At 45.2% G+C, this 22,242-nt stretch overlaps 1 protein-coding gene across 16 annotated transcripts in view; it reads right to left on the bottom strand.

The window, feature by feature from the left end:
* Window positions 1-22,242, bottom strand: part of CELF2 (CUGBP Elav-like family member 2) — a 1,226,917-nt gene that overhangs the window by 74,350 nt on the left and 1,130,325 nt on the right. For 15 of the 16 annotated variants that reach the window (XM_079914891.1, XM_079914887.1, XM_079914888.1 and 12 more), the window contains 2 exons: window positions 9,832-9,880; window positions 1,416-1,550 (listed from right to left, as the gene is read on the bottom strand). In XM_079914891.1, coding sequence (XP_079771017.1) covers window positions 1,416-1,550; window positions 9,832-9,880 — 184 coding nt within the window. Of the gene's footprint in view, window positions 1-1,415; window positions 1,551-9,831; window positions 9,881-22,242 lie in introns of those variants that run through there. The other variant, XM_079914884.1, reaches the window with a different exon arrangement.

The following is a 22,242-nucleotide window of genomic DNA, read 5'->3' as shown; positions in this document are numbered from 1 at the left end:
TGGTAGTGACAGATTAGCTTGAGGCACTGGGTCTGCTGTTTGGGGGCCCCACTCAACATCATGTCTTGCTCAGCTTTTAGACTCCCATCTTTCAGCGAGTGTTAAGTGTCATTTCCAGGCCTCCTCCTCCTTTTTTTTTTTTAAAACCACCTTCAGAAGAAAATATAGGGATCACAAGCTTGGAGTCATTCCTCCCCCTCCTAGTTTTCCCCGAGATCACCTCTGTTTCAGGGCTTTGGAGGTGGAGGTAGGTGGAAAACTTTTGTTCCCTGTGCCTTCGATTCTAGAAGTTGGCATCACGAAGCTTTATGTCTAAAAGTCAAAAGAACAAATGTTCTTCCTCCCAGGGCGCTGAGTTTACGTAAGACCAGGGAGATGAATGAAAACTAGTCCCTGGATACTTGAGGTTTAACCTTTTCTTTCAACATGGGGCGCGGGCAGTGCAGTCCCAGAACCAGAGATGGGGAATGTAAAGACATTTCTAATTAGCCCTGTGGAAGTTGCCCTGGAAACCCCATTAATTGAATGAAATCCTCTCTGCGTTGCAAAAAGACGGATTTCTTACGAGAATGGAGAAATGTGTTTTCCGTGTGCATCTTCCCCTGGGCCTCCTGGGCTGACTCAGGAAACTAGTCAGATGGCTGGGAACAAGGTGACAAGCCTTATAAGTGGTTTAAGGAGGGAGGCGCGTGGGTCCGTCAACGGGGGAGGTGAACGTGGACAGAAGAGAGTCATCTCCAGCTACCCTGTGTAGCTGCTCGCGGAAACACTGGTTTTCGTCCGCACTCGGAGCCCCAGCCTTTGCCTCTATCACGGTGACAAAGAAGAACCTACAATCTTCTCCTGGACGAAGCCACTTCTCTGTCACTTAACGGATCCCTGTGTTTAGGACTCCAGGAGCTCTGCTCTTTGCCATAAAACCCTAACGCCCTGAGACAGGCCTGGTTTCCCTGAGTCTGTACCTGCACTATGCGGGGACAGGGGCCTTTTTTCTTGGTTTATTTCTCAGTCAAGAGGCCCACACGCTCAGCATTCTCCCAGGCACAGGCAGAAAGCCAGAAGACTAAGATGCGAGCAGCAAACATTCTCTCTCGCTCTCCGCATCTCTCCCTCATACCTCCCAAAGCTCCTTCAATCTGAGATTGAAGAGGGATGTGTAACGGCAGGGCAGCCTGTGGGCCTCCCGTCTGACAGTGATAAGCTGGGCTAATATGCTGCCACTAGGACCTTCTTGACTTGAGAAATAAAAGGTGATCATTCCAGCTATGGTGAAAAGTTTGGGTTGGATAACTTCGTCCCGCAGGACGTATCTCAGGGTGACCTCTTGCTGCGTGTGGGAGCTATGTCTACCTTGACTGGGACACAGAGCTCCAATTAGAACTTAAGGGCAGAGACTCTGCAGAGAGCACACTCACCTCGACTCAGCCCGTCGGGTCCCCGGAGGATCCGGCATTCTTCTATCTGGCCAAATGGAGAGAACATCACCCGGATATCGTTCTCATTACATTTCTTCGAAACCATTCCTATGAACAATTTTCTGTCTTCCACGGCTAGGAGAGAGAAATAATGAATGAGCCAAGGCCACTTCACCTTCTTCCTCGTCATCAATGCGTCATCACCACCTCCGACTGGGTCCCGAGGCTAGTTCTTCAGACACCCAGGCCACCTTCCTCCCCCACACGTGCCGTCTCTGCTCTCCCCACCCTTGCTCGGCATCTCGGCTCCTATTCCAACACTGGGAGCTTGTTTATTAATAAAACATCTTCAAAGGACACGAAACACTGTTTTTAAGTCCTTTCCCCCCATTTGGAAGCAGTAATATGTTTACTAAAATGTTAAAGTTCTAAGTAACTGCTAAATGCTACTGTCCCATAGAGATGTTCTGGGATACAGATTTTAATGTTTTTCTTTTTTTTTTGGGTAGATGTTCTTTTAACTTGAGTGACAGTGAAAGAGAAAGATCAGGAGAGGAAAAATAACAGAAGCAGATATAGTGGAAAATTGATAAACAAAACTTTTCACAAAGAATTCAGTGGAAGAAAACATTCTCCTTCCCTGATTTCAAATAGCTTTGTCCCCACTGGTCCAGATGAGAACAGGAGACAGGAGAGATGTGAATTTCTCCAGAGAGCTGGTTAAGGGGCCTTCTGTCCATAGCACTGGCTACGCAGCCCTACCCAGGTCAGCACATGTGGTCTGCACCTTACAACTAAAGCTGAAGGCAACTGTGGCCAAGTGAGTGCGGCTGCGGTTATTTGAGAATCGTGTCAGGGTGGCCCCAATCTCGGGGTGAAACCTGTCACCAAAAAAAGAACAAGGAAGGAATAATGCTATTCTGCCCACTTGGAGGTAGGATTCTTGATGAACAGAAATGCCTTTTGGGCGTCAGGGCAACAACGTGCAAATTCTAACCTTGGAAGCTGTCAGCGGGTAGAGACTAGGGAAGGTTTACCTCTGATGACCGGGGAGATTTGTTTCCCTAAACTGACATGCTTGTGCTCAGGATAACTGGCCTACACTCAGCCTCAAAGGCACTATTATTATGGATTTCAAGACAGTGTTTGGAGCCGTTTGTAGGAGACAGAGCAAAAGATCGTCCTAGAAGCCCTCAGGGAGAAGTCTTGCTTATTTCCCATGTTTCCTTTCAATCCATTTCTTAGAATTAAAATTAAAAAAGAAAGAAAGAAAGAAAGATAGCTGGCTACACCAGCACTTCAGAAAGTCCTAGCTTACGGGATCATTTTATATCTGTATTATAATCTTGTCATTGCTATTTAATTGGCTTTTATTTCTGTTTTTCTTACTCTTTTTTCTGGACAGTAAGTGTCTCATTATCATTTAACTGGCAAGAGTGTATTCTAGACTTGCCAGGGCCAGTTGCTTCGGGTACGTAAGTCAGAATCCCTGGTCTGTGTCTTCCAGGAGCCGGGACGGAAGATCTATAATGGAACAGAGACTCACTTACTCTGAAGCAGCTCCGTCCAGTAGAACTCGGGGAGAAGGGGAAAGTTTGGTCTGTGACGTCCACCCCAGTAGCGAAAACCATGTGTGGCCACTGGGCACTTGAAAGGTGGCTAGTGTGATCGAGAAAGTGAATTTTTCATGTGATGTAATTTTAACTCATTTAAAATTTAAAAGCTGCACGTGACTACTATATCGGACAAGGGTGGCGCTGAGGGGCTAAGAGCGCCTAGTTGTAGACTCCCAGGCCGGAAGTAACAGACGTGGAAGACGTTTTGTGTGACTCTGAAGATAGGCCAAGGCCCAGCAGGGGGAAGGATCTGGCCAAGGATCGTTCTACAAGGAGGTGGCCCAACCTGCGCCAGGATCTGGTACCTTCTTCGGCCCAGGGTTCTGCTCACTCTTCTGTGTTTCTGACAAGTCCAGAGGAGGCAGATGAGGCTGGGAGGGTAGGGCAGTGCTGTGACTGGGAGGCCCTGGTCCTCGCTCCAGTGCTGCCATGAAGGTGATGGGTGACCTTGGAGGACGAGCTGACCTCTGTGGACCTGAGTCTTGTCATCCATAGACTGAAGGTTTCCACTTGATTCTTTCTCCTCTTCTCTTTCCTTTCTCTCTCTCTCAAGTGGTGGAGAGAAGGCAGCCTGGTTACACGCTTTGGCTGAAGGAAGCACTTGAACATGGACTTCAGCATCGCTTTCCACCCAGACTCTCTCTCCACACCGGTGGCGGCTCCCAAGACAACGCAGAGAAACGAGCGCTCCAAAGAATACAGGTCGAAAACCACAATTACACAATCCTTGTGAACTACGGATCGGGTGCCAGAGTTTGAGAAAGGCTTGATGTTAGATGTGGAATTGAAACCGGACTTTAAGAAGCACGGGCTGGGTCCGGATGGACTGGTAGTGTGCTGGGCGCATCACGTACTAACCGAACAAGGCGCAGAGTCAGGAATGAATAAGGACTGTCTCTGTGGTGGACGGAGGAAGGCAGCCTGACTGAAGCACAATATGGACCATTTTCTGCTTCACCTGCAGAGAGGGGCTGGATGCAGAAGGAAGGTCACAGGTGGTCCAGGGCCACCGCCCGTGTTGAGCTTCCTCAGGGAGAAAGGGGGTGTCACTGGCTCTGATTCCTCAGCAGAGGCTGCTGAGGACTCCACTTGCTTTATATAGATGAAGAGTTTTCAATTTAAGAAGTCCTTCTTTCTCCTGTCAGAGTAAGTGGACTACCAATGATCTACTAGGAACTGGTGAAAGCATAGTAAGTTGAGGGCTGTGTTGACACTGGGGTCTAAGAATTAGAAGCATCAGATGCCCCAGAAGAGGTGCTTTCTTTCCAACGGGAGCCTTTGACCTCCAGTGCGATGCCAGACTCCTCAGCATGCGAGGACTCCAGTGGCCCTGAGGGCACGTGGCATTCCCCTGAAGCAGAAGGGGAACGGATGGGACTGGCGGAAATGGGGCTGCAGAGGGAGGGAAAACTTGCAGCTGTAGTTCTTGCCCCCCGCCCTGATCCCTTCCTGCCCTCATCTCTGGGACTCCTACCACGAGGAAGCTATGGCTGATACCCTGACGAGTAGAAAAAAATTTCTGTTGTATTTCTTCTTATCCTGAAGAATCAGGTTTTCAAACAAAAGCAAAGGATAAAGTCCCAGTTGGTCCTTGGTTTCCCTGATAAACCTATAATGACGGTATTTAGCGAAGACCATTTTCAGGGTCTGAGCTTCAGGGTGCGGGATGCTATAGTCAGCTAAACGCGCAGCTCCCGAGAAGCTCAAGTATGACTTTTTTCCTAAGATGGATTTACAAAAAATGGAAACCATTTACGAAGAAATCCTGACTTCCTAGGCACGATGAAGCGGTAAACTCAGGCAGGGAAATGAAAGATAACTGTCACTTTTTTCAGTAACAAGTATCAGCTAAAAAGAAAAGGAAATCTGCACCCTCCATACGCTATTGAAAGCGCTAACTTCCTTTCCTGTGTGTGTGTGTCGGCACGTGTGTGCATGTATAAAGGAACCTGGATGTTGGCAACCTTCTGCAAGCCGAAGCAGCTCTGTGGTTTTCACAGTTGGGCCTTGTTTGCTTTAATGGCAAAATAGGAATAGCTACAAAGATCTAGCTTTCCTCTCAGTGAGTTTTCCCGCTCTTCCAGTGAAAATTTTTATTCCTAGGATCCCCATTTTAAGATCGCTAAACAGCTTTGTCAACATTTTAAACAAACTTAATTATCTTGAAATCACTGAACTTTTTCATCAATGTTTGATGAATTTCCTGGTGGGCTTTTCCTAAGTATTCACGGGCAGTTAAGTATCTCACCAGTTTTTTCAACCCACAAGAATGCCAACTGCTTAGATAAACCTACCATGTTCACAGTATTCTGCTAAATGCTTTAGGGGAACTAAAAAAAAAAGAAAAGAAAGAAAAGAAAAGAAAAAAAAAAAAAGAAAAGAAAAGAAAAGAAAAGAAAAGAAAAGATATAGCTGACTATAGCATCCCGCACCCTGAAGCTCAGACTTGTTTGGCTTCTAAAGAAAAAGTATGTTTTCCTTTAGGATAACCAATGAATGAATGAGGGGAAATACTTCATCTACCACGTGCTGCACAGGTGGGGGTGCTGCCGTCAATAACAGTAGCAGAACTGAAAGTGGATTCATACCAGTGACCACTGCCAGCTCCCTTTCCGTGGTATAAATGAGAAGGGGTTGATATTAAATACAAGTGGGGACTTTTTTAGGTTCAGGGACTAGAAACTTCATTTTTTTAAACCCCCCTCATTGTAAGTCTGTGCTAACACACCGGTGTACAATCTGTCAAAGTCACACCTGGATTCGGGGCGGCCTGAATTAATTAACAACTTTTCAGTGTGTTAGTGCTAACATATGACATTTAATTACGGCCTCCGAATCCACGGGTCTCTCTACTTTGAATTTCAAAATGATTTCTTCATCTTCTAGTACATCAGCAAGTGACTGCACGGGAACACCCTGGATTCCTCTCTCCAAAGGCCTCGCCCTCCCCAGGATGACAACGTCGGGTCATCCTGACTCTTGTGAGCTCGGAACTTGAAGCACAGCCACGGGGGGGTTTCAGAGGCCTCGAGGAAAGAGATTGGCGGTGTGTGGGCGGGCGTTTAAATGGCATTTCTGGATTCGAGGCTCTAAGGACCCTGACAAGCTGTGAGGTTGGAGGTTAAAGCTCTGATACTCTGCCTACAGAGTCAAAAATAATCCTTCAAGTCAGAAGTGCGACCTCACAGTGAACACTGGCTCCAGCTCCCGAGACTCCAAAAACAGAACCAAAGGCAACCGCCACGACTTCCTTGTCACCCACTGCTGGACCGACTTCAGATCCAGCAACTGCGTTTCACTTTCGATCTCGCACGGCTGGTTGCTTTTTCTGCATAGTGATGGAAGGTTAAAAGCAGGAAAACAGGCCCTCCAATGGGAGAGAGAATGATAAAGAGTGACTACGTGTGTGTGAGTGTGGCTGGTCCCTGAAGTAATCCAGGCCTCCTCCAATGCCCTTCCTGTACCATCCACTCAACTAGGTGTAAGGGAAAAATCACCAAAAAAGGTGGGTGCTGTTGAAATCTGGGTATATACTCAGTGTGTTCTTCTCAAAGTCCCTGACATCGTATTGCCAATCCAGAGGAGGATCCGTTGTTTGGATACCTGGCGCAGTAGAAGCATAAGAAATGGAAGATGCTAGGAGTTTACATAAATGTGCTGGAGACTGCAGCTGAAATCAGAGCCATTGGAAGGGCAGGTTCTAGGAAGCTGTGGAGATTCCAGAAGCCCGTTCGGTTAAGAGAGTAAAGTGCAGGGCAGATACAGCAGACTAACATTTCTGGGCTTTGTCAGAATCCCTGCACGGACAAAAGCTTAAAAGAGTGATTGCTTTTCCGGAATTCGTTTGTCCATCACTAATGAATCTGTGATGAGCCTTGCTCAGCAAATACGAAGTTCGGGAAATCTGAACACAATGATAATGAAGAGAGTAACTGTTTCACTGTGATGAGCCCTTTGTGTCATCCATAAATGTCAGCAAACTCAAAAAAAAGTGCAATTAGAGCTCGTTATACTTCTTTCACAACCACAGGAGCTATTTCGAGCATCTGAGCCAAAGAAATCTTGGTGCTCTCTGAGCTGCAGAAACTATGCTTACCTGTTAAAAATGTCATGTGAAATCAGAAAAGGCTTGCAGCTTTTATCCCTGGCTTTGGGAAATGATACCTTTCTCCTGATTCTTCCAAGGACAACCCTGAAGTCTGCTCATGGCTATGCAAGGTGGGGGTCCCTCTGAGCCTCTGTGAAGAAGAGCTCTTTCAAAGCAGCTTTTGGTCCATTTACACTATTTGACTTTTTCTTTTTACTGGAAATTCAGAAAATGAAGGTAGATCTGCAAGCAAAGGGACAACTGGCCCAGCAAGAAGGTTTGGGGGTTTTCCTTCAGGTGCACAGATCTACGCTTTGGCAGGAAGAGCCCAAGGCTGGAAGGGCTGGCCTCTGCTCTCAGGATACACCAAAACAACTACCTCAGCTGGCTGGAGCTAGGCCACCGATGTAGCAGACTGCACGCACGCTACGTGCCGGGTGTTACGCCAAGCTCTGTGGGTGTTAACTGCATGATGACTCTGTAAGGCGGGCCTTACAGGAAGAGCACAGACTAGGCTTCCGGAGCCCCTCTTACAGCGGGAGAGATGGAGGCTGGGTGAGGTTAGTAGAGAACTTGCTCAAGGTCACAGCCAATAAGTGCAGGGTCCGGGTCAAGTCCGGGCTCCTCAAAATAGATTTCACCTGCTACCCTGGGGCGCTTCCTGAAAAATGGCATTTTTAGGATTTGCTCATCTTAGTAAAACAGAGCCCAATCCTGCTTGGCTTTTGAGATCGTGCAACATGGGGTGTGCCCACGGCAGTTTGATTCTGTTGCTGTGGTTTTAGATCCAAAGCAAACACTACCCTCAGTGCCCACAGGAGACAGAGGACAGCAAGGGCAGCCGACCATTCTGAGCCCTCCCGGCAGCCACCCTGTGGACAGTCAGGGTTCGCACCTGCACAGGAGAAAATGCAGAAGAAGAAGCCCTTTCTCGGTTCAACTCTTTGGGTATTTTAAGTCAGACATTTCCAACTCGGTTCTCTCTTCTGTCACGTTTTTATCACTATGGCCTAAGGTTGAGACGAACCCCCTCCTGCAGACTTTGATCCCATGGCCCGTGTCCTGACACGGTTTGGAGAATTATGGGGCCAAAGGACAGAGAGCATCTCCTGGTGGCTGGATGTGCCAGGATGACCTTCACTGATGGAATTCATCCCACAAATACTAGATCCATCCTGCCTCTCTCCCAGGAGGAAGAGAACAGATCGTAACACACACTCCTGGAACAAATCGGCACGAGGAGATGGCCTTCTGCCTGGGCAGACACACTCGGCGAAGGCCCCTAAAGGCCAGGGAACACTGACCAACATCTTACAGATGTCACAAACATCTTCTATGAGTCTTAAAAAAAAGCTCATCTATGAGAGGCAATTAGCATTAATCCCATTTTATGAATGAGGAGATTAAAGTCTGGTCTTCAAGTGATTATTAGATACTGAAACCAGTGACAACGAATGTGAGTTCCAGCAGGTAAGGGACAGTGTCTTTTGTGTCCTTTTCTTCTTTTAAAAATTCACTGCTGCAGTCCCAGCCTCTGGCAACATGCCTGGTACATAGTAAGTAATCGATGAATAACTGTCAAGTCAAGGAGTGAGGTGACTGGACCAAGATCCCACAACAAAGCAGGGGTGGATTTTAGACCCTCTGACATTCAACGCCACGCCTGCGATAAAGTACTGGAGGAAAAAGGGAGTTAGACTTGCAGAGAAGTGTGTGGCTGGTGAGGAGACGGTGGGGAAAGCACCAACATCTATTCTCCGACAGACACCACCATACGATGTGGAATTTCTTTCGAAACTGTCTAGTGTATGGGGCCGGAAAATGGGATGCACTACAATTAGCAAAAGAAAATACCTCGTGGAGAGATGCAGAGCCCCGTCATAATTTACATTGGCAGACAATGCAGATCTCTAAGTGTACGGCTTCTGCTCCATGACTAATTAATGAGGTGCAGAGCTGCCCGGAGGAAGGCGGCCATGCTGACCATGTCAGTCTTGTGGGGCAGGAGAGGGCTGAGGTCTAGGAAGGTAGACGATTCCTTTAACATACAATGCAGCCAGTCCAAAGAACAAAACAGGGACAGAAGGTTTGCAGAGGTGGGAGCAAAAACTTCAGAGAGAAATGGGGTTAGCAACCCTTTGGTGTCTTGGAGAGGCAAGTCCCAATTATTTCACCGACCTCATCAAATGCATATTTTTGTTTTGTTTTGTTTTTGCACTGACTGTATGTTCATTTAATCAGCCGACGGAATTCTCAATGAATGTGGATGCAAATGCATGGATACAACCTAGAGAAAAGTGCAGTGAGACAGTCGCAAAGCCAGAGGACCAAAGGGAGGGGGGAAAAAAGACAGCCTCATTCTTGGTGGGCGATGCCCTTCTCACTCACCTTCTCTGCATAGTATAAGGTCACCCCTCCCCATCGGGTGCCCAAGCTGCTGTCAGAGGAGGTAAACAACAGCCACAGGGTGGCCACACAGAGCAAGCCCCAAACAGGGACACAGAAAGCCGTTCCTTGTAGCATCTTCACAGGTCTTTACCCCAGAGACACAGGAGGCAGGAGGGCGAGGTACCCACCGCGATGGAGGTTTCCGGGAGCACATCTCTCTGCCTTCCCCAGAGAAACAGCAACGGGGCCAGCTCTTCCCGCCCCCCACCTCACGTCTTCACTTAAAGGAACAGACATTAAAGGAAGACAGTCAGTCACCACCTACCGTTTGATTTTTCACTATCTGCAGGTTTCATCTGAATGGGATGATGCATCTAAAAATAGAAAAGTGAGAAAGTAAGGCAGATTGAACAAACAGTCTCAGAAATCCCACGCTATTCAACACGACTACTGACATTGTTATAAGGGCACGTAAATAATAACGAGACCTCTCACAGTTAAAACGAGCTACCTTAAAATGCAAGCATGTGTTTGATGTTCAGCAACAGGGTACTCTTAAGTCCCGGGGCGCTGTGACATGGTATCTTAACACGTGGGCTTTGCAGTCAGACTCAAGTTCAAAACCTGGTCCTGCCATTCACTATGGTTTCTGCCTGGATCTTACAGGTAATTCTGGTTCTGCCATTCATTACAACTACGTGACCTCCGGCAAGCGTCTTAACTCCTCTGAGCTGCAGTCTCCTCATCTGCGAGCTGGAGGTGACCCCTGCATAGTAGGGCCGTGAGAATTACCTGAGAAAATGCATGTGACGTGCTTAATGAATGGGGCATAGAAAAAAAAAAGTTACTGTTATCTTGTATTATTACAAATTTAAACACAGATGATCTGTTTTTCTTCTGGCCGTTCTATGTCTGCTGCATGGCTGTTTTTTGAGTTCTGAGTAATCTGAAGGTCGACCAGTTGATTGATTTGAGGTGCCATTATCCCATTTTTATTAAACACGAAGTGTGAAACAGGAAATGCAGAGGCACGGAAAGAATGGAAGGAAGGAGAAAGGGGGGGAGGAGGAAAAGCGGGAGTGAGGGGCTTATGATCACATTCAGTACATATGTAGGAGGAGGAAGTGCCTGAGACAAAGGGGAACCAAGATCCCGCATCGTGGCAGAACAAGATGCTCTACGGTTCTTTAAACGATGCCAATCACATCACTGTGCGTGATCTGAAGATCTGCAGAGCACAGAAAGCTGCCACCATTTCCAATTAAAATAAATTCCTCAAATGACTTTCATGGGTTCTCTTGCTTCATATTTCATCCTACCCCAAGGAACGTCGCAGCCACAGGGTAGATGGAATCAGTGGCTGTGCAAATGCTTTTATTATAATGGGCCCTATTCTCTCTGAACCTTTAATTTCCCCAGTGGACTTCCCTTACTTGCCAGCCACAGCTCTGGGCTTTATCTAATTGAAATGAAAGGGGATTGGTACTGGGCTCTGGCACTGAAATGATGGGAAATGATTATCAGGCGGTCGAGACCACGTGCACCTAATGGCTGCCAGGGTCTTCAAAACACAAGAGGAAGAGGTAAGAGGGAGCGGTATCAGGGGACAAGAGGCTAAATAATTCAGAGCTGCTTCGTTTATTCTCAACGGCAAGATGCTCTTATGCACAGAACACAGGCCTGGAGTTGTGGGGTCTACTTGTATTCTCACCCCGCTCATTAACATGCTCAATTTGTAGAGAAGAGACTAGCATGAGAATGGAATGCTTAGGAGTCAGTAAGTCGACCTGCCTTTTAAGAAAAGGTGCTGTGGGAGCCCAGGGGAGCAGATACCTCATTCTGCCTGGTGAGGGAGGTGGGGGGATTTTGGCAAAGGGCCTACCTGCTTCGAGTCCTAAAGGCTGGTTGGACTTGCCAGCAGAGGAAGGGGGTGGCCCTTGAAACGAATGGACAACCCCACACAAGGACACCGTGGTGAGAAAGCCCTCAGTCCTCCTGGAGGGAGTCCACAGTGTGAGGGCGGAAGGCACGAGAAGGGGCTGCCAGGGCGGCCAGCATCCAGGCCTTAGAGGATCCCACGTGCTAAGGAGCTGAAATTTCCTCTAAAAGTCAACGATCAGGCATAGAATATTTAAGGAGCAAGGCAACGAGATCCCATCTGCGTCCTTGAAAAGTTATTTTTGGCTGCAGTGTGGAGGATGGATGGTAGAAGAGAGACACAGGAGGCAGGGAGAACAGTTAAGAGGCTACTGCAACAGCCCACGTATAGCAGGGAAGGTCTAAACCTCAGAGGTTACTGGCTGGTTGTAGGGATGAGGGGGCAGCGGGACCCCAGGCCTGGACAACTGAATGTGTAGTGGGATCACTGCCTATTCATTTCACTTTTGTGTCCTATATATAACGTTGTGTCCTGTATATAACTGCCTAAATCGGGAAAACACGAGAGAGCAGTTCGGGGAGGGGGTGTAGAGACTGATGGGCACAGGTCAGGACACGCTGCATTTGGGGTGAAGTTGGAAATGTGGGTTTTGAGCTGTTGTGACAGCTCTGGGAGGTGGCGGAAGCCCCAGGCGTGGCTGAAACTGTCCAGAGAGGGAAATGCAGAGTGAAGAGAGACAAGAGCCAGGGGCAGAACCGTGGAGAACAACCAGGAAGGGGAGTCTAAGGGGGACAGAGCAAAGGGCCATCCAGAGAGGCAGGAGCAGAAGAGCTGGCCCCACTGGAGCCATGCAGGGAGTTTCAAGAACAAGGCGATGGTCAGAGCAAGTGCTCTTAGACGCTACGATGAAAACGCCCCAGTATCCTTCCGGGTTTGGCAATACAAAAATTTTTTTTTTTTTTAAGGGTATTTATCAACACAGTTTCTATTGGGTGGTAGGGGCCAAAATGCCAGCTTGTAGGCAGCGGGAGAGTAACAGGAAAGGGAACAGCTGATATGAGAAATGCAGACAACTATTTCAAGAAGATTAGCTCTAAGTGGGGAAGACAGGAGGCTCGGTGGAGGATGGGGGAGGAGGATGGGGCCGGGGTCTCTCCTTTCCAGATAGGAAAGACTTGTAACAGGTCAATGAGCTGAAAAGACTCCAATGAGATTCAAAGGTTCAAGGGATAGGAGACAAGAGATAAGTGTCCCAACGTTATGTATAGGACACAAAAATGAAGAGAAGGACTCTTGCCCTTGGGAAGATGCCGACCCAACATGGTCGCTGATAGGCACATATGTAAAGGGGAAAAGATGGTGACCAGCATCAGAAAAGCAGCACAGAGAGAGTGCTGTGAGCATTCAGATCCATCTGTGACGCGTACGGAGGTCTGGAGGAGGAAATCTGGGAGCTGTAAGGACAGAATCATTCGACTCTAAAGCTGCAAAGGGCCCTGGGAATCATTTCATCCAATGCTCTCAATGTACAGGTCTGAAGGGAATGAGTGACTTCACTAAGGACACACAGATGGTTAATGACAGAGTTGGGATCAGAAATCTAAGCTCCCTACTCTTAATCCAGTGCCGATTCCCCCAAACCACACTGCTTCCCCCCAAAATGCCCAACACGGGATTTGGACTTATGAGCCTATGATGAAGAACTGCAGGCTTCACTCACTGCAGGCACCAGACAGACACTCAGTTGAAGGCGCCAGCAGTATCCCCTTGGGTGAAAGTAATCTTCCTCTGCCCTCGCATCACGCTTTATCTCTGGAGCTTTAAGACGGGTATTAAACGGAGGCTTGACTCTGGGTTTTCCTGCTGCTGCTGAGAGAATTAGCTTTGATTCTGACCTAAGACTATCCAGGCTCAGGAATGTAGCAGTGGTAGCTACAGCCACTGCAGACTTGAACTTGGTTTCGGTCTTTCTGGGGCTCTGAAGGGAAAAAAAGTCAACCTCACAGAGATCTGGATTGTCAGACCAAGGTGAATTCTGAATGCTGGTCACCCTACTCCAGCGATGTTCTGAAGACAATTTAGATAACATATGTAAAGCGCCGTGACCTTCTTGGAGAGAGGTATTCAATCAGGACTGTATTAAGAATGGCTCATTACCACGAACAGTTCATCTGAGTTACAAATTCCTGATCAGACACAGGACATAAATGTCAAGGAAGACAAAAAAAAAACGCATGGTTTGGAGGAGTCGTTCTCATAATGTGTGTCGCTTCTTCAAAGTCTCATGATTCCAAGAACTTTGGGAGATTTGTTGAGCGGAGTAGGGAAGTTATTGTAAAGGAAGGGGTATTCTAGTTGAAACGTTCAAATTATAATACAGGGATTCTTTCCCTGTAACAGGAAATGATGTCAAAGATTTGACCCAGTAGGATGCTAAGACCACTCTCGCATTCGCTTATTTCTGCTTTGACCAGATGATCTGTTACATGGTGGGAATGATGGGTGAAAAAGAGTTCTGGTCATGGTGGAGTATGTAACGCAAGGATGAGACAGACAGACCAGCCGTTTCTCACATGCAGTGTGGGAACTCAGAAGAGACACACCCCACACAGTCAAAGGAACGGCAAGAAGGCATCTCAGCTGAAACCATGGTCAAGTTAGATCTTGAAGGGCGCTAACCAGGACTTGAGTGAAGGGCATTTCAGGGAAGGAACAACAAATTTGAAGGAACAGAGTAAGAGACACTAAGTCATGTTGTTCCTGAAGAATGATGATGGGACATTCTAACCAACAGAGGAAGCAATCGATGTCGCCAGAGATCACTCACCAAACACAACGTAAATGAAGCATGACAAGACCAACAGTGACGGATACATTCCTGGATCGGAGAAGTTCAAGTACAGGGAAATCAATGCACATCTCAGCCCTGAATCAGAACTGCCCTGGATTGGCAGCCAGAGGCTCATGGCCTTCCTCAAGGACTGAAGGTGACCCCTATGGTGTCAAGAACTGAAGCCTGACAACAGTGCTTCTGTCATGATGGGGAACTGGCGCCTCCAATCCCAGAGCTGGAGGGGCCGGAGGTCAGAGGTCTGCATCGTGCTCTGCACTGGATGGGGGTGGGGGGCGATGGCAGCAACAGGAGGAAGGGCCCGAGAACTTGGCCATCACCCTTCTAATCTCCTAACGTCCCACCAGATGCAAGGGACCCTCAAGGTTGAGGGTTGGGGCTGGATCCCTCCTCCTTCTGTCTATGGCGAGTGAGCACATCCTCTTCAAGAACTCTCCCGAGGAGTCTCCTAAGAGGCATGTTATTTTTTAAATTAATTTTTATTGGAGTGTAGTTGATTTACAATGTTGTGTTAGTTTCAGGTGTACAGCAAAGTGAATCAGTTATACATATACGTATATCCACTCTTTTTCAGATTATTTTCCCATATAGGTCATTACAGAGTACTGAGTAGAGGTCCCTATACTGTAGGTCCTTATTAGTGATCTATTTTATATATAGTAAGTGTATATATGTCAATCCTAATCTCCCAATTTATCCCTCCCCCCCGCTTCCCCCTTGGTAACCATAAGTTTGTTTTCTACATCTGTAACTGTTTTGTAGGTAAGTTAATTTGTACTTTTGTTTTTTAGATTCCACATGTAAGTGATATCACATGATATTTCTTTCTCTGACTTACTTCACTCAGTATGACAATCTCTAGGCCCATCCATGTCACTGCAAATGGCAGTATTTCATTCTTTTTTATGGCTGAGTAATATTCCGTTGTTTATATGTTAAGAGGCATGTTAATTATACTGAGGCTGCATTATTAATGCAGTTAATTATACTGATACTGTTTAACTCCAGCCATCACCAATGGATGAGTTAACCACCTTTAACGTGAGACTCCATCATCACACTGGATCAGCTGCGTCTGAAAAGACCTTCACTGGTCTGTATTGTCATGATTTGTCTACTTGGTCAGAGGAGTCTAGGCATTTTGTAACCTCCGGCCTGTGACACTGACAGGGTAGCTTCCCCGAGGGCTGGAGAAACAGCAGCAGTGAGTCTAAGACTTGAGTTCAACTCAGCTGCCCTTGGAGCGAACTTTGACCACAACAGGGCTCTGGTTGTCTTAAACCAGGCTCCCCTATGGCAGAGGGCCTGTCCCAGGGAGGCAAAACCAAGTGTTTTGGAAACAGATCCTGGTTCCTGGCAGTACCTTTGACTTAACAGAGTTCATCAAGTTTATGTTTCAATGAAGAAAGCCTTCCAAACCCATTTCCTTGAAGATTTCTTTGTACGTGAATTTCTTCTGCATTTTATTACAGAACAATGACATCTTGCCTCATGTTCAACAGTAGGGTACTGGGTAACTTGTTGGTTTCTATTTAGCCCTACTTATTTAAAGGCAAATGAAATCTATAAAATAGATAAACAACAAGGATTTACTGTATAGCACAGGGAACTATATTCAATATTTTGCAATAAATTATAATGGAAAAGAATAAAAAAGGAATATAAATACATACCTATATATGTATAACCAAATCACTTTGCTATACACCTGAAACTAACGTAATATTGTAAATCAACTACACTTCAGTTAAACAAACAAAAAGCAAAGGAAATCAAATGAAAGGGGGGATTGCAAGAGCTCCCTCCCTCCCTCTGGGGCGGGTACTGGAGTCAAGTAGCTTCCGGAGAAATCGCTGGTTTACTTCCCCTTACATCTGTATTCAGTTTCGATCACATGCTTAGGGCACTGTGACTACAGTCCCCTGAGCTGCCGTTTCTCGGGGGTCTGATTAGGGTCTCACCACATGCAGGCCACTCCTCTCTGGCTCGGGCTGGTTTTCATCCCACACCTCCTCTCTCGTGGGAAGCTGTGAGTGTCGGAGGGCGCCAGCCTCCAGCACCAAGCCTCACCCTTTATCCTGCCTCCTAATGATGAGTGAGTGGCCTCTGGTCCTCTTTCTGCTTCTCCGCCACATACACATGGGGTCCCAGAACTGAGTTCCCTTACTGTTGATAGGACCTGCTGCTTCTCACTCCTGAACGCGTTTACCTTGGATGCGTGACCCGGGGGCCCAGCTGCGGCTCAAGGAAATGAAGGTGAGGACATGGCTGTGGGGCAAAGGCATCCCCCAAAGCCTGTGGGGGTGACAGCACGTGGAGGGAGTTGCAGAGGCCCTGTTACGAGTCCCATCACATCCCAGAGACAGAGACGCTGCTGGGCCACAAGCACCAGCATCCACGAATCAAGTTCTCTGGAGTCGCACCGTCTACCAGGTCAGCGAGATTTCTCCAGATCTCTCTGCCTTAATCCTGTGATGGCTACGGGGGCGATTCTGAGTGGAAATAGCCAGTGTTAAGTTAAGCCAGGTGGAGGCCGGAAGATAGAAGACCCGGGTGAAGGTGAGCTGGCCGGTTCCTCACACACAGGAGAACGCATGTTGAAACTTGTTTAACTCCAGCCATCACTGATGGATGAGTCAACCACCTTTAACAGGAGACTCAATAAAACAAGCCCTTTTTAACCTGAAATGGGTTTTACAGCGTCACTGTTACGCACATCATTACTAAACCCATCCTGACACCTAGAACGAGCAGCCGTGACGGCACATGCTCTAAGCTTACTGCCCATAAAATATTTCAAGGGAGAAACAGAGGGGGAGGGAAGGAGTGGATGCACGGAAGAGCCACCCGCCAACCAAATGAGAAAATGAACGGACTCCAGCCAGGAGAGACGAACTGGGATTTTCCTTTTGCTCCCTGACAATGCAGATGTGACCCATGCAGAAGATACTTGGTATCTTGATGGAGAGTGGACTGTGAGATACCAAAGGCACCCATGCTTCCTGAATTTTTCTCAAAAAAGTTTTGTAAATGGGCAAAAATAAGTTTCAAAAGAACTGTCACCAACTGGATGCATGCCATCCCCCAAAAGGAAAGTGTGTGTCCTGTCAAGGGGTCTTCTATGACCATAAGGTACTCCCAGAGCTACAGAGGCTCCCCCACCTCTCTAGGTAGGAAATTCTGCCATTTCCGTCACTGTCTCTTATGCTCTGCGTAAAGGAGACTGGGAAGAAACAAGGGGAGTTTTAGGAATGTTGACTTATCATATGGAATAAGGACTTTTGAATTTCTCTGATTGTTGAAAATGGTGACATCGCTAAACTTGCAAAAGCATCTTTAATAGAGTGACGCCTCTGAACGAATAGAGATGACAAAAGTCATGTGTTGGATGGGTCTAAACCAGCTTTTATCATCAGGACGAAGCTGGTTTTGGAGCTCACTGCCACACTTGTTAAGTGAAGTGGACAATTTAGGCAACTTTGGTAAAAACTGAGGAAATCTTCCCTGTGCTCTCAATTTTTCTGTGTTAATAACTAAGCACTGCTGTAGGCTCTTTATGTATGCTAACTCATTTAATTCTCACAACAGCCCTGAGATAGATGTGAATGAGGAACTTAAGGGGTGGGGGAAGGTGGGGGGAGAGGGAAAGAAGGAGGGAGACAGAGAGAGATTAAAGAACTTGGCTAAGGCATACGGGAAGTCAGCAGTGGAGCCGGGATTCGTGGGACTGTCTCGGGCTGGAGCATAAACCCCCAGCCACTCCTCCACACCGGCCCTACCCCTAGCATATCCTAGCTGTGCTGTGAAATGGTGGTTTCTAAGAACCGAGAGCATTACCAAAATTCCTTTTCCATACTAGGCCATCTCAATCTCTAGGGTACTTTCCAATGAGAAACTTATATATGAATGTGTGTAGCATACATGTGTACGTGTGTATATATGTCTTTATGTATTTCACTTGCACATATGAAATACATATTTTAAAAGCTTATTTAAATGAAAAACACAATAAGAAAACCCCAGTTCACCTATTTTTCCCACCCCTCACCCCCTGCCTCTGGAAACCACCTATCTATTCTCTGTATCTATGAGCTTTTTTTTTTTTTTTTAATCTTTAGATTTCACATGTAAGGGAGATCATCCAGTATTTGTCTGACTTATTTCACTTAGCATAATATCTTCAGGGTCCATCATGTTGCCCAAAAGCAAGATTTCATTTTTTTAATGGCTGAATAATATTTCATTATATGGTATATGTGTGTGTGTATATATATATGTGTGTGTGTGTATATATATATGTGTGTGTGTGTATATATATGTGTGTGTGTGTGTGTGTGTGTGTGTGTATATATATATATATATATACACACACACACACATATATATATATACATACATACATATTTATATATGAAACAACTTCTTTATCCATTCATTCCCCCAACCCTTAGGTTGCTTCCATATCTTGGCTACTGTAACTAATGCTACAGTGAACATGGGGGTGCAGGTATCTTTTTCGAGTTAATGTTTTTGTTTCTTTCAGATAAATACCTAGAAGTAGAATTGATGTATCATATGGTAGTTCTATTTTTAATTTTTTGAGGAACCTCCACATTATTTTTCACAGTGGCTGCATCAATTCACATTCCCACCAACGGTGGACAAAGGTTCCCTTTTATCCACATCCTCACCAACACTTGTTATTTCTTGTTTTTTTGGTAAGAGCCATTCTAACAGGTGAGGTGATAGCTCACTGTGGTTTTGATTTGCAGTTCCCTGAAGAATAGTGATGCTGGGTATCTTTTCATGTGCCTGTTGGCCATCTGTATGTCTTCTTAGGAAAAATGTCTATTCAGATCTTCTGCCCATTTTTTAATCAGACTTTTTTTTTTGCTACTGAGTTTATGAGTTCTTTGTATATTCTGGATATTAATCCCTGGGATATATGATTTGCAAATATTTTCTCCCATTCAGCAGGTTGCCTTTTTGTTTTGTTGATAGTTTCTTTTGCTGTGCAGGAGCTGATTTTCAGCGTGACGTAGGCTCACTCATTTATTTCTGCTTTTCTTGCCTTTGCTTTTGGTGTCAGTATCCAAAAAATCATCATCAAGAGCTATGTCAAGGAGCTTGCTACCTATGTTTTCTTCTAGGAGTTTTATAGTTTCAGGCCTTATGTTAAAATCTCTCATCCATTTTGTTAATCTCTGTGTATGGTGTAAGACGGTGGTCTACTTTCAGCTTTGGCATGTGGCTGTCCAGTTTTCCCAATACCATTTATTGAAGAGATTGTCCTTTCCCCATTGTACATTCTTGGCTCCTCTGCTGTAAATTAACTGACCATATATGTGTGGGTTTATTTCTGGAGTCTCTATTCTGTTCCATTGATCTATGTGTCTGTCTTTATGCCAATCCCATACTCTTCTGATTACCTCAGCTTTGTAATATACTTTGAAATAAGGGGCATGTTGCCTCCAGCTTTGTTCTTTCTCAAGATTGCTTTGCCTATTTGGGGTCTTTTGTGGTTCCATACAGATTTTAAGACTGTTTGTTCTGTTTCTGTGAAAATTATCATTGGAATTTTGATAGGGATTGTACTGAATCTGTACATTGCCTTGGGTAGTATGGACATTTTAACAATATTAATTCTTCCAATCCATGAGCACAGAATACCTTTCTAATTATTTGTGTCTTCTTCCATTTCTTTCATTGATGTCCTGTAGTTTTCTATATACAGGTCTTTCACCTCCTTGGTTAAATTTATTACTAGGTATTTTATTATTTTTGATGGGACTGTTTTCTTAATTTCTCTTTCTGATATTTCATTACTAGTGAAGAGAAACACCACAGATTATTGTGTATTCATTTTAAATCTTGCAACTTTACTGATTTTGCTCATTAGACCTAACAGTTTTTTGATGGAATCCAGGGTTTTCTCTATATAATATCATATCATCTGCAAATAGTAAGAGTTTTTATGAAAAAAATGAAGATAACTTAAGGGACTTACAGGATAACAAAAGGACTAACATTCACATTCTAGGTGATCCCAGAAGGAGAACAGAGAGACAAAGGGGCAGAATTATTATTTAAAGAAATAATGGCTAAAAGCTTCCCTAACCTGGGGATGGAAATAGACATCCAGATCCAGGAAGCCCGGAGAGTTGCAAATGAGCTTAACTCAAAGAGAGCCACACAAAAGCACACTGTAATTAAAATGTCAAAAGTTAAAGACAAGGAGAGGCTATTAAAAGCAGCAAGAGAAGAACAACTTGCTATGTACAAGGGAGCCCCCGTAAGACTATCAGCAGATTGTTCAGCAGAAACATTGCAGGCCATAAGTGAGTGGCACAATATATTCAAAGTGATGACAGGAAAAACAAAAACAAAAAAACTTCCAACCAAGACTACTCAACCCAGCAAAGTTATCATTCAGAATTGAAACAGAGATAAAGAATTTTCCAGACAAGCAGAAACCAACTGAATTCAACAATACATTAAAAAGGTCATACACCATGATCAAATGGGATTTATTCCAGGGATGCAAGGATGGTTCGACATCTGCAAATCAGTCAATGTGATACACCGTATTAACAAAATGAAGGGTAGAAATCGTATGATCACCTCAGTAGATGCAGAAAAAGTATCTGACAAAATTCAACATCCATTTATGATTAAAAAACTCTCAATAAAGTGGGTACAGAGGGAATGCACCTCAATATAATAAAGGACATACATGACAAGCCCACAGGTAACATCATACTGAACAGCGAAAAACAGAAAGCCTTTCCTCTAAGGTCAGGAACAAGACAAGGATGCTCACTCCTGCCACTTCCATTCAACACAGTACTGGAAGTCCCGGCAAGAAAAATGAGGCAGGAAAAAGAAATAAATGACATCCAGATTGGAAAAGAGGAAGTAAAATATTTTAAATTAGCCTCAGAACAAAAAAGATTGTCTAGATTTTCTCTATGAAAAAGGAAGGAAAGAAAACTTACAAGCCTGCCACGATTCAAAGAAAAAACAGCCGTATAGCTGTATTAGGAAAGTATAGCTCCAATCTATGTGCCATTTGACCACAAGGGAACTATATGAGCTAATCCAGAGAGATTAAATGCTAGTTTTTCTACAATCCCTTTAGGCCACTTAAAATAGACGTGCAAAATGGAATTAGACTCTGAGGTTCGTTTCATGGGCCAAGTTATCCAAAATGTTCTATACCTATGTTGATGAGAAACAAATTGATAACAAGCAAAATTAGCTGTCAGTTATTCTACGAGAGGAGAATAAGAGTTTTGAATCACTGACATTAACTGATCCTACATTTTGTGGTTTCTTCACAAAAAAAGTGTTAGTGCAAAAAAGTACACTGGAATCTATAAAATCAATCAAAGTGTAGCCCACTTATTGGATAAGTCAGCATTTACAACAATAGGCATCGGTATTTGGCTTTATGCTAACTGACTGGATTGTACAATGCCTGTTTATCTGAATACTGCTTTGGAAATTCTGGATGACACTGAGTACAGTCGCCTTCTGAAGATGCAGATTCCTTGGTGGAAGCAGTGTATGGGATTCCTCTATGCCTTGAGTCACGGTACTATTCCAAATTGCTCCTCTGTGCATCTCTATTAACTAAGTTAACAGAGTACATGCACAGAAAACTTTCAACCAATATTTGCTGACGTATATTTTTATAAAAGTGACCAAAGCAAAGAATAAAAGGGGATTTGAATGTGACAATAACAAAGAAACGTAAGTGATCCTTTATCTTCCCATGGCAAATCACAACCAGGGGGAAAAAGCCTAGAGTGGAAATAAATGACTATTTCTTCCTAATAGCCATTGATACATGTGACGTGCTCAAAGCACTGCCTGCATAGTATGTGCCCAGTGAAGTTATCATTATCATTGTCATTATTATTTTACAAAGCAAAAGGATTTCCCCGAGGGAAAAAGGAAAAGGTCCCATTCAAAAGCTGAGAGAACATACTAGAAGGAACAGCCTT

The sequence above is a fragment of the Stenella coeruleoalba genome (genome assembly GCF_951394435.1).
Source record: "Stenella coeruleoalba genome assembly, chromosome: 2".
In the NCBI taxonomy this organism is placed as follows: Eukaryota; Metazoa; Chordata; class Mammalia; order Artiodactyla; family Delphinidae; genus Stenella; species Stenella coeruleoalba.
This window is presented reverse-complemented; position numbering and strand designations above follow the sequence as displayed.